We start from the raw sequence: 12,367 nt of genomic DNA, 5'->3' as shown, positions 1-12,367 counted from the left end.
TATTACTGTTTGTACGTTTTATTTTTTGCATGGAGCATAACCTAATGGTATACATCGTTAAATCAAGTGGAGAACTGGATCAACTGCAAATGCAAAAGAAATCCAAAGAGGGAATATTTTCTAAATCTTCCATGAGTCTGTTGGTTTGGGGAGGAAAAAGTATAAATGGGAGGGAGAGGAGGCAGACAATGTAGCCTTTTTTGTTTTATTTAATATAGTTTTCTTTTTTACTTATGTGGTTTGTAGGTTATGGAGGCTTTATGCGTGACTTACAATCCTCCTCTGCCAGAATTACTGCTGAACTGAAGCCTGCTTTGACCATACTAATGACTCTTTACTGAAATAATTCATGTACTGGCATCCAATAACTTAAATATTGCTGTTTGCAAATAGTCCTGAACTGATTTGGTCTCTCTGTTATTTCTAACTTAATGGTTCACCCTGTTCTGTTTTCCAGTTGAGTTATCGGTTGCTTAACAGGAATGTTTTAGTTGTGTTAATTTAGAAAGTGTGATGTCCAGTGCCAGCTGTCCTATGCCAGCACAGTGTGTACTGTCCTTTAAGCCAAACAGACACAGTTTAATGGCTAACGAGTTGAACATTGGTGTGGTCATGAATGTTTTCCGTTAATGCCTCTGCAGGTACAGCAGCAGCAAATGGAAAGCCAAGCTCCAGAAAAAACGATGGCATCTTTGGGGTCTTAAAAATTAGTAGTAAAAAACGTAAATAGGGGAAAGGATAAAATTTTTGTATTGGTAGCTACCCTTGCGCCAATACATACTTAGCAGAAAGTTTTAGGTGGCTTTTTGTCTAATATAGGGGGGCCATAACTCCCCCCTGCAGTGTTTTCCTTCCATTTCTAACTTCATTGCATTTCTTTTTCTGGGAACTCACGTCATTTTCTCTTCCACCTTCTCTCTTTCCATCCCACTGCATGCCTCTTTCCTTGGTCTGACCTCAGAGAGGAGGAAGAGTATGAAGAGGAGGAAGAAGAACAGCCAGTCACAGAGCCCAATACTGAGGATGAGGGGGAGGAAGAGGCCAGTAGGCAGGTCAAAGCCAGGTACCGGGATTCAACGTTGTCCCTCCACCTTTTCCTCAGGCTCTGGCATGAACTCACCAGCACAGTGTGCAGCAGCATCTACCTTTTTACTCACATTCCTAGATCACTTGTTAAAGCCACCCTCCAAGGAAATCTTTGTGTGTTTAAAAGCTTTGTTGGGCGGGGTGTGTGTGTTAATGCAAACATGTTCAATTATATAGGCTCAATTCACTAAGAACTGTCTGCACTCACTCCCTTTGTACAAAATGAGTAGTGCTCACAAATCTTAAAAGATTTAGCAGAAAGCATAACTAATAAGCATGGCTTAGGTTTATCTTTTTAGTTAAGGCAATGGTGAAACATTGCAGCACTTTGCTGAGGATGTTGCTTGGTTTCTTAGGTTTTCATCCCTATTTTCATGATACAACCTTATTAGCAATATCTGTTGCTATGAAGAAGATTGACAGTTTTTGAATGCTGCCTATGATTTCTATCAATTTTGTTCATGTTTTAATAGGAAAGAACTACTTCAAGGCAAAGCTGATAGATATATATATCATTTTATACATACCTGCCCATTTGTGTATATATGGATATAAACAAACTGCCTATCAAAACAATATTCTCATGTAAAATTTTCCACTTATTTCTGAGGTATATATGGATTTGGCATCTGGCGACTTTATCCTAATAAATTGGAAGAAAGAAAATATGTTCTTTCTTCCAGACAGCCATTTGATTTAGGTTAAATTGTTTGGCTTTGCAACTCGGCAAATGAGATTGGATTTTTTTTTTTTAAAATAAACCACATTCATGCAGACGCTGTACAGCAAGGAAGGAAGAAAGGAAACTGTTTAAAGTGTGAGTTCCAAAGAAAATACTGTACTGTTGTTATTAATATCTTCCAGTCTGCAAATCTTGCCAACGGCTGCCTGAAATTTCAAAATTAAGTGATAATTTCCTCAAATCCAATTCTTAAAAGCCAAAGCTAAGACACAAGTTATTAGTAAATCACATGAATATACTAAAATACTGTTAAAAAAAATGAGGAAGAGCCATGTAAAAGGTGTGATGTGCTTTTAGGTCATCGGTCTTTTAAAATAATACTCACTTTGAGATAACTGGCTGATATTCCCATGGCTTTTCTAAATACCTCCTTTCACTGTCACTGTAGCATAACAAAAATTATCTGTACCCTGGCTGTTCGTGTTAGATGCTGTCAGGATGGGAAGGACTAGCCTGGCTTCAGTGACTCCTGTCATGCACAGCTGGTGAAATAGATGAAGGTTGCCAGATTGTCCACTGTGCTTCTGTTGTGAGAACAATTACCTGGTATATACCTGATGATTAACTTCATAATATCCTAACATATATAACATGTATTATGTTTTTGTTGCATACACTGTGCCAAACCCACACTCCTCAGATAAGGGCCATGCCTTGCCTATCTGTAGGTGGATTGCAGAGGTGGTCTCAGAAGAATGAAATGGGCCACCTGCCGAGTGATCCAGCCCAAAGCCCATGCACTGTGTTTATGCTGGAGATATTAGTGAAAACAGATATCCTGGAGTGCAGATCCCATGGCTTTTCACCTGCCTTGCTGCTTCTGTCAGTCACCAACACCTGCCTTCACTAGAGCAAAACAGATCTGTTTTCTGTTGTACTTGATGCAACTCTGCAAGTCTCTATCTACACCAACATGGGATGCTGACACTCAGAGAAATTAGTGCCTTCATACCTAGACAAATGATCTCATAAGACGTTGCTTTTAAAAGCATTCTAAACCTTAATTTTGACAGAACAGTGCTGATTGAGGTTTTTTTATTTTCATATTTGGTGGATGAGCATTTTCAGTAAAAATATCAGATCACCAGGGAGGATGATAATCAGGTATCTGGCCTTCAAGAGGCAGTCATGCAGATTGTATCTTGAAGCATCTATGCTCTGTGGACCATGTTATCCAGCGTGTTCAAACTGCTTTGCACTGCTCTGACAAAGCCTACAACCTAACTTGAAATACTTGAAAATTGTTCAGAAAATGGTTGTGAAAAGGTTCATGAAAATTAGTTCTGAAGCCTGTGGGTTAAATCCCTTCCTTTCCTTTAAGCTGAGTCGCTTCCATTCCTCAGTATTTCCAACCCCAAGAAGAATCCCACTGGGATACAAAGATGTGAATTCTCTTACTTTATTTAAAAAGAGATGATGATTGTCTAAATTTGGGAAGTTTTTGTTTGTTTGACTCTCCTTGACTTTATTTTTTTTCCTCCAAGTGGTACTATCTATTGATCTCTCTCTTCCCCATTTTTCTCCCCTTCCCTTTCTTACAATGTTTTCCTCCTGCAGTGGAGTCTCAGGTGCGCGGGAGGCTGTGAATGAAAACCTTTCACAGTGTTCTGATTCTTCAGCCGTCTCCAGTGCCATTTCTCCAGCTGAGAGGCCTCTCTCCTGCTCTAGAGCAAAGAGCTCTTCTAGAAGCTCCTCTTCTGTGCCTGACTCATCTGTCTCTCATCATAATTCTGTCCTTTCATCACCATCTTCACCTGCAGCAGCATTGCTAAGCTCTTCCCAAAATTCATCAGCATCCATTACTCCAAAGGCATCTCCAACGGTGGAGAAATTACCTTATGTACCACATACTCCTTTTCACCTCTTCTCATACGACTTTGAAGAGTCTCCAGCATCTGTGAAAGAAAAGGAAGCAGAAGCAATGAGGGAAAACAGGTAGATTTTATACAGCTGACATTAATTTTTAGATAAATGAATAACACCTTTCAAGAGTTTTATGGTGGTAATAATGCACTCTTTGTGTTGCATTATTTCCAGAACATACTGTATTAGTTTTAGTCCTGTAAGCCTGTATTTTGATTTGATTGATATTCTCCCCTTGCCTTTGTTGCCTTCATTTCATCTTGCTTCTCTTCAAGGTCTACAGTTAATAAGTATCCTGGCCTCCTCTATACAGCAGTAGATAAATAACCTGTGATTTGGGAGATCACAGAAAGGAGCACCATTTCGCTCTCATTTACAACAATGTAATTTGCAGACATGATTTCATGAAAATTAATGGAGCTCTTCTGCTATAAAACCAAGAAAGATCAGATCAGCACTTGGAATTCAGGGCTGAAATCTTGGCTTCAAGGACTGAACTGCCAAATCCTGAATTTGTTAGATTACAGTGCATATCCCTGTCATGTGCAATTTCAACTTGTGCTTGTGATAAGAGAAATAGATTAAACCTTATAAAGAGAATATAGCACTCAGAATAGACAGTTTTCCCTCCACAACATCTGCTCAGTTCAGTTGCTCCTCATGCATTTCTTAGTTTTTAATTTTTTATTTTTAATTTCCCCATCCCACCCATTTAAAAACAAAAAGAAATTGTTTTGTCTCAATCTGTTAAGTAAAACAGATTGACAATAGGTAGTACTAAAAACAGTGCTAGAGAATCACCTTGAAAAGAGGTTGATGATTTTTAGCTGTAGCTCCCAATGATCAGTGTTCTTTGAATTAGGTGCTGAAAATGTACACGTATATTGTGAGCATATTTATTTCTTCCTTTGTCCAGCAGTCCTTCTGAATTTCTGCATGTGAACAAATATTTTGGTTCCTTTGATCCTTTTAATTTTCGATCTTTCTCTTCCAATAGGTGGGTGGGTTTTGTCACTTTTTCATTTCGCTGAAAAGCCTGTAAATCCAAGTAACTCTTGACAACGGACTTAGTTCACATATCTTTCCTTACCTGCAGCTTGAACTCTGGGATTCCTGTAAATTTACAGTTTTCTACATAGGTGCAATTTTCCCTTAGGCCTCTCACTCATTTATTGCTCTCTCATTGCTGCTGTTGTTAGGTTTATACTTTTTAGAGAGTAGATTCCTAAATACCTCCTGTTCCTGCAATATTTAGTACTTCTGCAGTGATTTTTTTTCCTCTGACCATCCTTGTGCTTCTAGTTACCACATAGGATCAAGGACATGGTGTGGGGGAGGATTGTGCTGGGTTTATTTCGAGAAAAAGGAGGGCAAAGCTTGCATGATTTGGGCAGTAATGTGTTCATAAAAGAGGTAAATGTGTGGGATTTCTTCAGAGTGAAGGTTCCTGGGACAAGGCCATTGCATCTGCATTGGTATATGAGACAAGAAGGGAAAATGGAAGTAATAGCCACTACCAGAGGAAGGTTAGAAAGATAAACACGTACAGGATACAGACTTACCCTGGTGTGCTAATTTTGCCTTGCTACTCCTCCAGCATCTCTGTCTCCCTCTAAATTTGATATATAGGGGTGCCGTGTCCAGGCTAGTCCCTCTGAATTTGATTTTGCTAATACTTGTAGGTCTGAGTCTATAGAAGGTGTGTTCTGTCCATTTTAATGAGAGTTATCTTTGGACTAATTGAAATTCCTTGGTCTGAAAAAGGATTCGGCGCTGCGTCAGCTTTTTCATGGGGCAGAGGAGAAGAAAAGCAAATGTAATGGTTGATAAGAAGGTCTCCTTTCAGTTGATTGAAATGGAAATGGAGGTTTCTGTTAGTGTCCGGAACATACCAAATGAGCTTTGAGTTGTTCTCGGGACAACGGAGTTTCTCATCGCTCACTCAGTACGGGCACAGGCAGAACATTTTCTGAGCTGAGCCTGCTGGAAAGAAGACCCATGCCAGGTCTGTGCTACCAGGGAAGCCCCGCACTGTTCAGCTACAGAGCCCTCCACGGGGCCACTGTCTCCAGTTTCTAGTTAGTTTTCTTCTAGGACAGGAATGCCAGGAAGGCAATTATTTCCTGCGAAATTCCTTTTGTAGCTCAGAAACGTGCATGTTAGCATTTTTTTCCAAAATTACTCCCCTGTTCCTGGGCAGTCAGAATGGTGACTCAAAAATAGATGGTGGTTGGTGGGGTGTTTTCTAAAACATAAACCTAGAATTGTTGCCAAAGGGGGCATGTTCTCTAAAGCATGATCCCTTCCGTTATAAAAAGCCCTAACTGAAATCTATTCTGATTTTAACACGGGCCTTGGCAGCCAGCAATGCTGTTGTACCCTAAGGAATGAAGCTTGAAGCTTTGAATGAAATTTTGCATGGCTAGATGAGTGTGCTAAATGGAGCTGAAGGAAACCAACCAGCCTTTTCAAATAAAATTGCTGAGTGAAATTACTGAGTGCTGATGTGTGTGGGAGAAGCAGCAGCAGCAGAGAAAAGATACGGTGAAGGAGGGTATATTATATCTTATTAATTATAATAAGGAAAATGATGTTGCCCTTTTTCCTGAAATGAATTTTGTCATTTGGATGAGTTGGCCTTGCAGAGTACTCACCTACAGAGCATCATACGCTTTCCATGTGGGAAAATGGTATCATCTGTGAACAGAAATGTTAACATTTTCCCAAATCAGGAATCTCTCCTTGACATGCTATTTAAGTATGACGGTTAAAAGGCATAGCAAAGCAACACAACTGCCTTTTCTATTCAGTACGGGAGCCAGGATGAAAACATTGATACAAGGGACTCTGGGGAGGTGGCCATTCCAGGAGTCCTGGAAACAATCTCTCTTTGATCAGCAAGCTCACACTGAAGTCAAGCAGGTTTTTGGGGTTTTTTAATGGAGGGAATAGCTGATAGAAATTTCTAAAGCCGTGCTTCCAGAGACATGTCTTTTTAACCATGGTGATGATTTTGTACAGACATTGTAAGAAATGGCACATAAACTATGACTTATGTTGGGGGAGGGCAAAGAAAATACTGCCTGCTTTAATTGAAAAGAATGTGGATGCTTTCCATTTATAACGCAAACACTCGCATATCATGGATGTCCATGTTCAGATCATGTCTTGGGAATGCTGCTGTTTTCCTTAATTTCACTAGATATGAATACTGCTGACTTTGACTGTTTTGATGCCTTTTCTAATGGCTGGGTATTGGCTCCCAAAACAGCTAATAATTTTGAGTAACTGAGCAGTAATTTAAGTGTTCCTGCTCTGAGTTGTCACTTGGGAGGACCATTCTAATCTCTCTGGTATTGGTATACCAATATTGGTATTTTCTATACCAATAGCTCACTTTGAATCAAGTATGTCTATGACATGGTTGATATTAAAATGAGATGATAGGTTGCATATTTTGAAGCTGGGATTAGAGCAATATTTTCAGAAGGTGGATGTTTGAGAAGTTCAGGGGTATGGGATCACCGCCACCCCCTAAACAAGAGGATTTATTGTTGCATGCCTGCTTGCTGATGGATTCTTTCTGTCTCTCCCTTTCTCCTACTTTCCTTCCCATTTCTTCAGATACAGTAGCTATGGCAGCAGCTCTTACTCTTCTCCGCGACCTTACTCTGGTGTGAGTGCCCCTACAACACCCACTTCTCGTTATGGGACAACTCTCTCACCGCCTCAAGAGACCAAATCTGACAGGTTTGTAAATGAATCAGTGTTTTGACAACAGTTCCTTTATAGACAGGACGAAGGAGATAAGTATAAGCTGTTCTGAATGGGCACTGGAAATATCTTCTAGGCAGATCTTTTCTAACGTTGGAAAGAAAATGGACAAAAATCCAGATGTGTTCATTTCCCACTCATTCTCAAGCCTTTCTCTGACTTGATGTTAAAGGCTGGATGTATTTCCATCCCACTTCTGCTTCTTCCACTTAAATGGATAAAACAGTGTTATTTCACACGTATGCTGTTCTAAGTATTAAAAGGTGAATTAAAAGCACATTTTATTTCTTTCCATTTTTTAAAATAAATTCAGACAGATCTATTTTCACTTCTATCATCTTAAATCAACTATAAAATCTCAGAAATGTGCTTAGCTCTGAATTTCCTGGGCCATAATTTTGTCCTTCCTTGAAAATACATTATATATCTCATTGTATTTCATCAAGGGCAAAATGTTTCTTGCTGTAGGTAAAGCAAACTCATAATAACCTACCAGTTGTCAGCTCACTTACAAAAAAAAGGGGGGGGGGAAACCCATACCAGCAACACAAAAGCAGTATTTTGAACAATCAAAATACTCTTTTGAATTATGTAAGGTACTAGGGGAAGAAAAAAGATAGAAAAATGTTATGGATACATGAAAGAAATTCTTCTTGGCAAGAGATTTGGACCACCAGAAATTAACTGATTGTTACAACCTGAAAGTAAATGACAGCTTCAAAGGATGTCATGCTGAGTTTAAGGAGCAAAGGTAGAAGTTTTTAATTAATTTAATTAAATAATTTAATATAATAATTTAATTAAATAATTTCCAATTATGCCAGATGGGCTTTGGCTTGTTTGTTGCCAAATTGGCCTCTAATTTGTAAAAATTCCATCTCCCACCCTTTTTTTTTAACTGAAGGCTTTTTCAGGATCCTTTGTCTGTATGCCAATTAATTTTTATTAATGATTTTTTTTTAATATTTCTATATGTGTATAGAAATACATGTATATATGTCTCTGTGTGTATGTATATATGTTTGAACCTACCTAATGCCTGGCATCCTTTCCAGTCTACTACTCAGAATGGTTCAAGTTAGGTTCTTCCAGCACGCATGTATGTCTAGCCATGAGGTATTGATTTAATCCTTTTTTTCAAGTGAGTAATTGCATTAAGTTTATCTTTGGAGAAAGGCATCGTTTTTCATTTGCTCATCTTCCTAGAGTAACTTGCCTTGATTTGTCTTTCTTGATCTGAATTAAATTATTGCTGAGTGAAACCATAATAAAAAACTCTAGACTGGCATTTTCACCCCCTTTTACCTCAGCCAAACAGATGCAAGATAAGCAAGAATTAAAAGTGTCCCTCTCCTTTTGAAGTTTTAGATTTCCAAGCCCCTGCTGTTGTAAGCTTCTGATTGCTACTGCAGCAAAGAAACCCCAAAGTGGTCAAACGCTGAGATGGCTAAAGATCATTGGGCCTGTCCTGCAAGAGGTTGGTCACGCTGGCCCTGTTCCAGTAAGGGAAGCAGGCTTTCATTGCAGCATGTGCGTAAGTGTGTTGCTGGTTTGGAGCCAAAATGCCTTGGCCCCGTAGGATGAAGCTGTAAAATTCACAGATTCATGGAGAGTCAGGCCAGAGGGGAGCTCTGTAATCATCTGTTGTGACCTGTAATGGGTCTCCCAGAAGCTAAATGAAAGACCCCTGTACCTTCACGTGTTTTCAAGTGGCAGCGCATGACTTCTGGAAAACATTCCAGTATGTATCATCACTGCTAGGAGAATATTTCATATTTTGAGGCCAGTTTGTCTAGCAGCATCTTCCAGCCATTACACCTCATCCTGCTCTGTGAAACTGGAAAGTGCTCGGCCTTCAACTATCAGATCTCTCTTACATGTTGTAAGTGTCTGAACACAGTGCTCGGAGTTGCATCTCAGTCTGTCCTTCAGGTTACATTTACCACTTCCCACCTCACATAATAAAAATATCTCTACTCTTGTTTAAATTTGCAGCTTGCTATTCGTGATAATTGAATTCACCAGGACTTCTGCATTTTTTTATTTGAGGGATGTTACAGCCTGATGCTTTTTGTATATGAGTCTCTGAGAAGTGTGAAAAATGTGTGTTTGCCACAGCTACGTGTTGCCTGCAGAATAGATGCAATTATTTCTTGAAAGATAATTAAATTTACAGGTTCAGATGCTGTTTTGCATCAAGTCTTGTTCTTTTTGAGTGCGCTGCCATTGCAGATGTGCAGTTCAGCAGGCTTTAATGCAGTGACTGCTTTGAAGAAGGGCAGAAGACTGCTTTTATGTAATTGTCCTGAAAGACATGGGTTGCAGAAATGCCCACGTACGGATCGATGGATAGAATTGGTCATTGGAGAGTAGGCTGTGTAGTGCCTGATGCAATGCTCGGCGCTAATTAGTAAGTGGAAAGTATTGTGGAAGTTTTCACTGTCTTCTATCAATGGTGTTTGCCTTAGATTATGTAAACATTATTTCCTGCCTCCTGATGGTAAAAATTTACACAGATTCAAACACAAAAAAAAGTTAAAAGATGAGGGAGGGAGAGGAAGACACTTGATAAGAAGCAGATGCGTATCTATGGTTAGCTCCAAGGTGAGTTCTCTGCTTTCAGCTTACGATTACAGTTATCCAAAGCCTCCATAGAAAGATTTCTGTCTTTTATCATGCAGGGAAGAGCTTCAGATGCAGTTCCTGGTACTGTTTATCTGACCTTCGAGAATGAGGAGGAAGGAAGAAGCAGCATTTAGAGCAGTGCCCAGCGAAATGATTCATGCTCCATTCAGTTACCCTGACAGGCCTTTCAAACCCTTGGCTGCATTTTGCTTATGTAAACAAGAGCTACAACTTAGGTGGAAAGAAGCAGTGTGGTTGACATTTTGACATTCATACTTTTAAAACCCTCTTTGGCTAAGATCAGTAGGGAATCCAAAAAAGCAGTATAATTGAGTGCAAAAGTAACTAGATTTTGTTCTTTGAAATCCACATAATGTATATATTTCTGATTGTACAGCAGAAGAAAAGGCTTACTTGACTGTTTCTCGGTTTCTAAATTCAGCTGCAGCCTTTTGCCAACTTCTTGCAATACTGTTGTTCTCTCTCATTTCTCTGGATCCCCTGTGGAGAGCCATGTTTCTGAAGTGTGTATTGCAGCCATGGGAATACTGCTGAAGACGGGCAAATTGCAGGGCACTTTCTGTTCAGCCCTTCACTGGGAGAGAAGAAAGGGTGTATTGGTTCTCTCATATCTCTCTGCTTGTGAAAGTTGCTCCTAATGCATAAGAAGTATAACCTAGTCCTTCTGTTTTCAACTGCCAAAGACTGTTTTGCTCCATAAATATACTGCTCCCACTCTTCACAACTTAAATCACCAATTAACTCTCTCCTCAGTTCCTAAAGGAAAAAAAAATTACTGATCTCGATTTCTTAACATCATAAATTTTGGTAACAAAGGGGAAGAGGAAGACATGGCTGGAGCACACCAGGGAGAAAAGCATTTTTCTGTACCTCCGAGTTGCCACCTTGCCTGGGGGAAGAAGGTGTTGCAAGACTCTTCTGTATTTCCATGCCTTGTGCTCACTCATAGGATATTTCTGTCTAGCCAAAGACCGCTTTCTCAGACTCTGAATCTAAATCTTTCAAATTGAAAGCTGCAGCCTGGAATCTGTAGCTGGACAGCAAACTCATGACTTGCAAAGCTTCACACCCCCTCATAGTGTGTTTTTGACGGTGAAGTGTATGTGTTGTTGATCATGGCCACAGACCCTGAAGGAGTCTAGCTTCTAAGGCAAGAGCTCCTGAATTCAGCACCAGCTTTAATTCATTCCGTTGCCAGAAAAATATCCTGCTGGTGTGTTTGCCAAGGTAGGTTTCTTCTGATGCATTTGCCAGGAGGCGGTTTCCACTGGGCTTGATAGTCAAACAGTAGTGCAGTTAGCCTAGCTTGAAAAGTCTTCTTCTCAGGGCACTGTGTGCCGAGGGAGCAGGAGTTCATGGTCCCCATTCTCTTGCCTCTATCTGTTAAATCAAATGCCAGAAAGTTCAGCTTGCAAACCTCCACTTCTGGATCCTCTTGGCCAGTCACTGCGAACTGAGTCTCCACCTCTGACTGGTCCCTATGAAGTTCTTCCAAACCTCCAAGCTTGGTAAGCGCCTGCTATGGTGTTTGCAAATTATTCCTGTTTGATGCACTCTCCAACTTTTCTAGACCATTAGAAAATAGACTTAAGAAAGATGAAATATGTTTCACATCCCTTAGTCTGTTTTCCGTCTTACTTGCTTTATGATCTACAGCAGTACGTTACCTTGGGCTCCCATGATGCAGGGCCTTGAATGCTGAGTGTTCATCTCCATGTTCTTATATATCTTTTAAAGGAAATGTACCTTCAAGCATTTTTTTTCTACAACAGGTGCACACAGACACTGAGATTAGCATGACTAGATTATAGGTGATTTTTTCTCCACTGATTTTAAAGACACTTTAAACACCATACCTGAAGAGTAAACATGGAGTGCAGCGAAAGTCTGCAAATACTCTTCTTTTGAGTTTTATTTCCTCTCCAGGTGCCTGAAACAGTGATTTTCTGTCAATGTGGTGCTTTTTTCAAATTTGTGTCTCTTAAAAGCAAAACGAAACAAAAAAACCTGCTTGAGAACGCTAAACAGCTTTTCAGTTAGACTTTCTACTGAAAGGTCCTGTAATTGACAACACCAGGGAGGTGCTGCTGGATGAAGCTTCTTGGCAGGTTCTCTTTTTTTCTTTTCTTTTTTTTCAGTAGCCATCTATCACTGATCTGCACTCTGGAGTTGCCTTACTCCAGCTGTTAAGCACGAAGGAAAAACAAGAAACCTATGAAACAAAACGCACTATACAGCCTACAAAGCTGCTGCTCT

At 39.9% G+C, this 12,367-nt stretch overlaps 1 protein-coding gene across 3 annotated transcripts in view; it reads left to right on the top strand.

The window, feature by feature from the left end:
• Positions 1–12,367, top strand: part of FHOD3 (formin homology 2 domain containing 3) — a 413,671-nt gene that overhangs the window by 312,660 nt on the left and 88,644 nt on the right. For 2 of the 3 annotated variants that reach the window (XM_050891470.1, XM_050891469.1), the window contains exon 11: positions 7,316–7,441. In XM_050891470.1, the coding sequence (XP_050747427.1) occupies positions 7,316–7,441 (126 nt within the window). Of the gene's footprint in view, positions 1–963; positions 1,053–3,431; positions 3,764–4,610; positions 4,689–7,315; positions 7,442–12,367 lie in introns of all 3 variants that reach the window. The other variant, XM_050891468.1, reaches the window with a different exon arrangement.

This window comes from Gymnogyps californianus, chromosome 2 (genome assembly GCF_018139145.2).
Source record: "Gymnogyps californianus isolate 813 chromosome 2, ASM1813914v2, whole genome shotgun sequence".
NCBI classification, from domain to species: domain Eukaryota; kingdom Metazoa; phylum Chordata; class Aves; order Accipitriformes; family Cathartidae; genus Gymnogyps; species Gymnogyps californianus.
The sequence above is the reverse complement of the archived record's forward strand: the minus strand, read 5'-3'. Positions and strand labels throughout refer to the sequence as shown.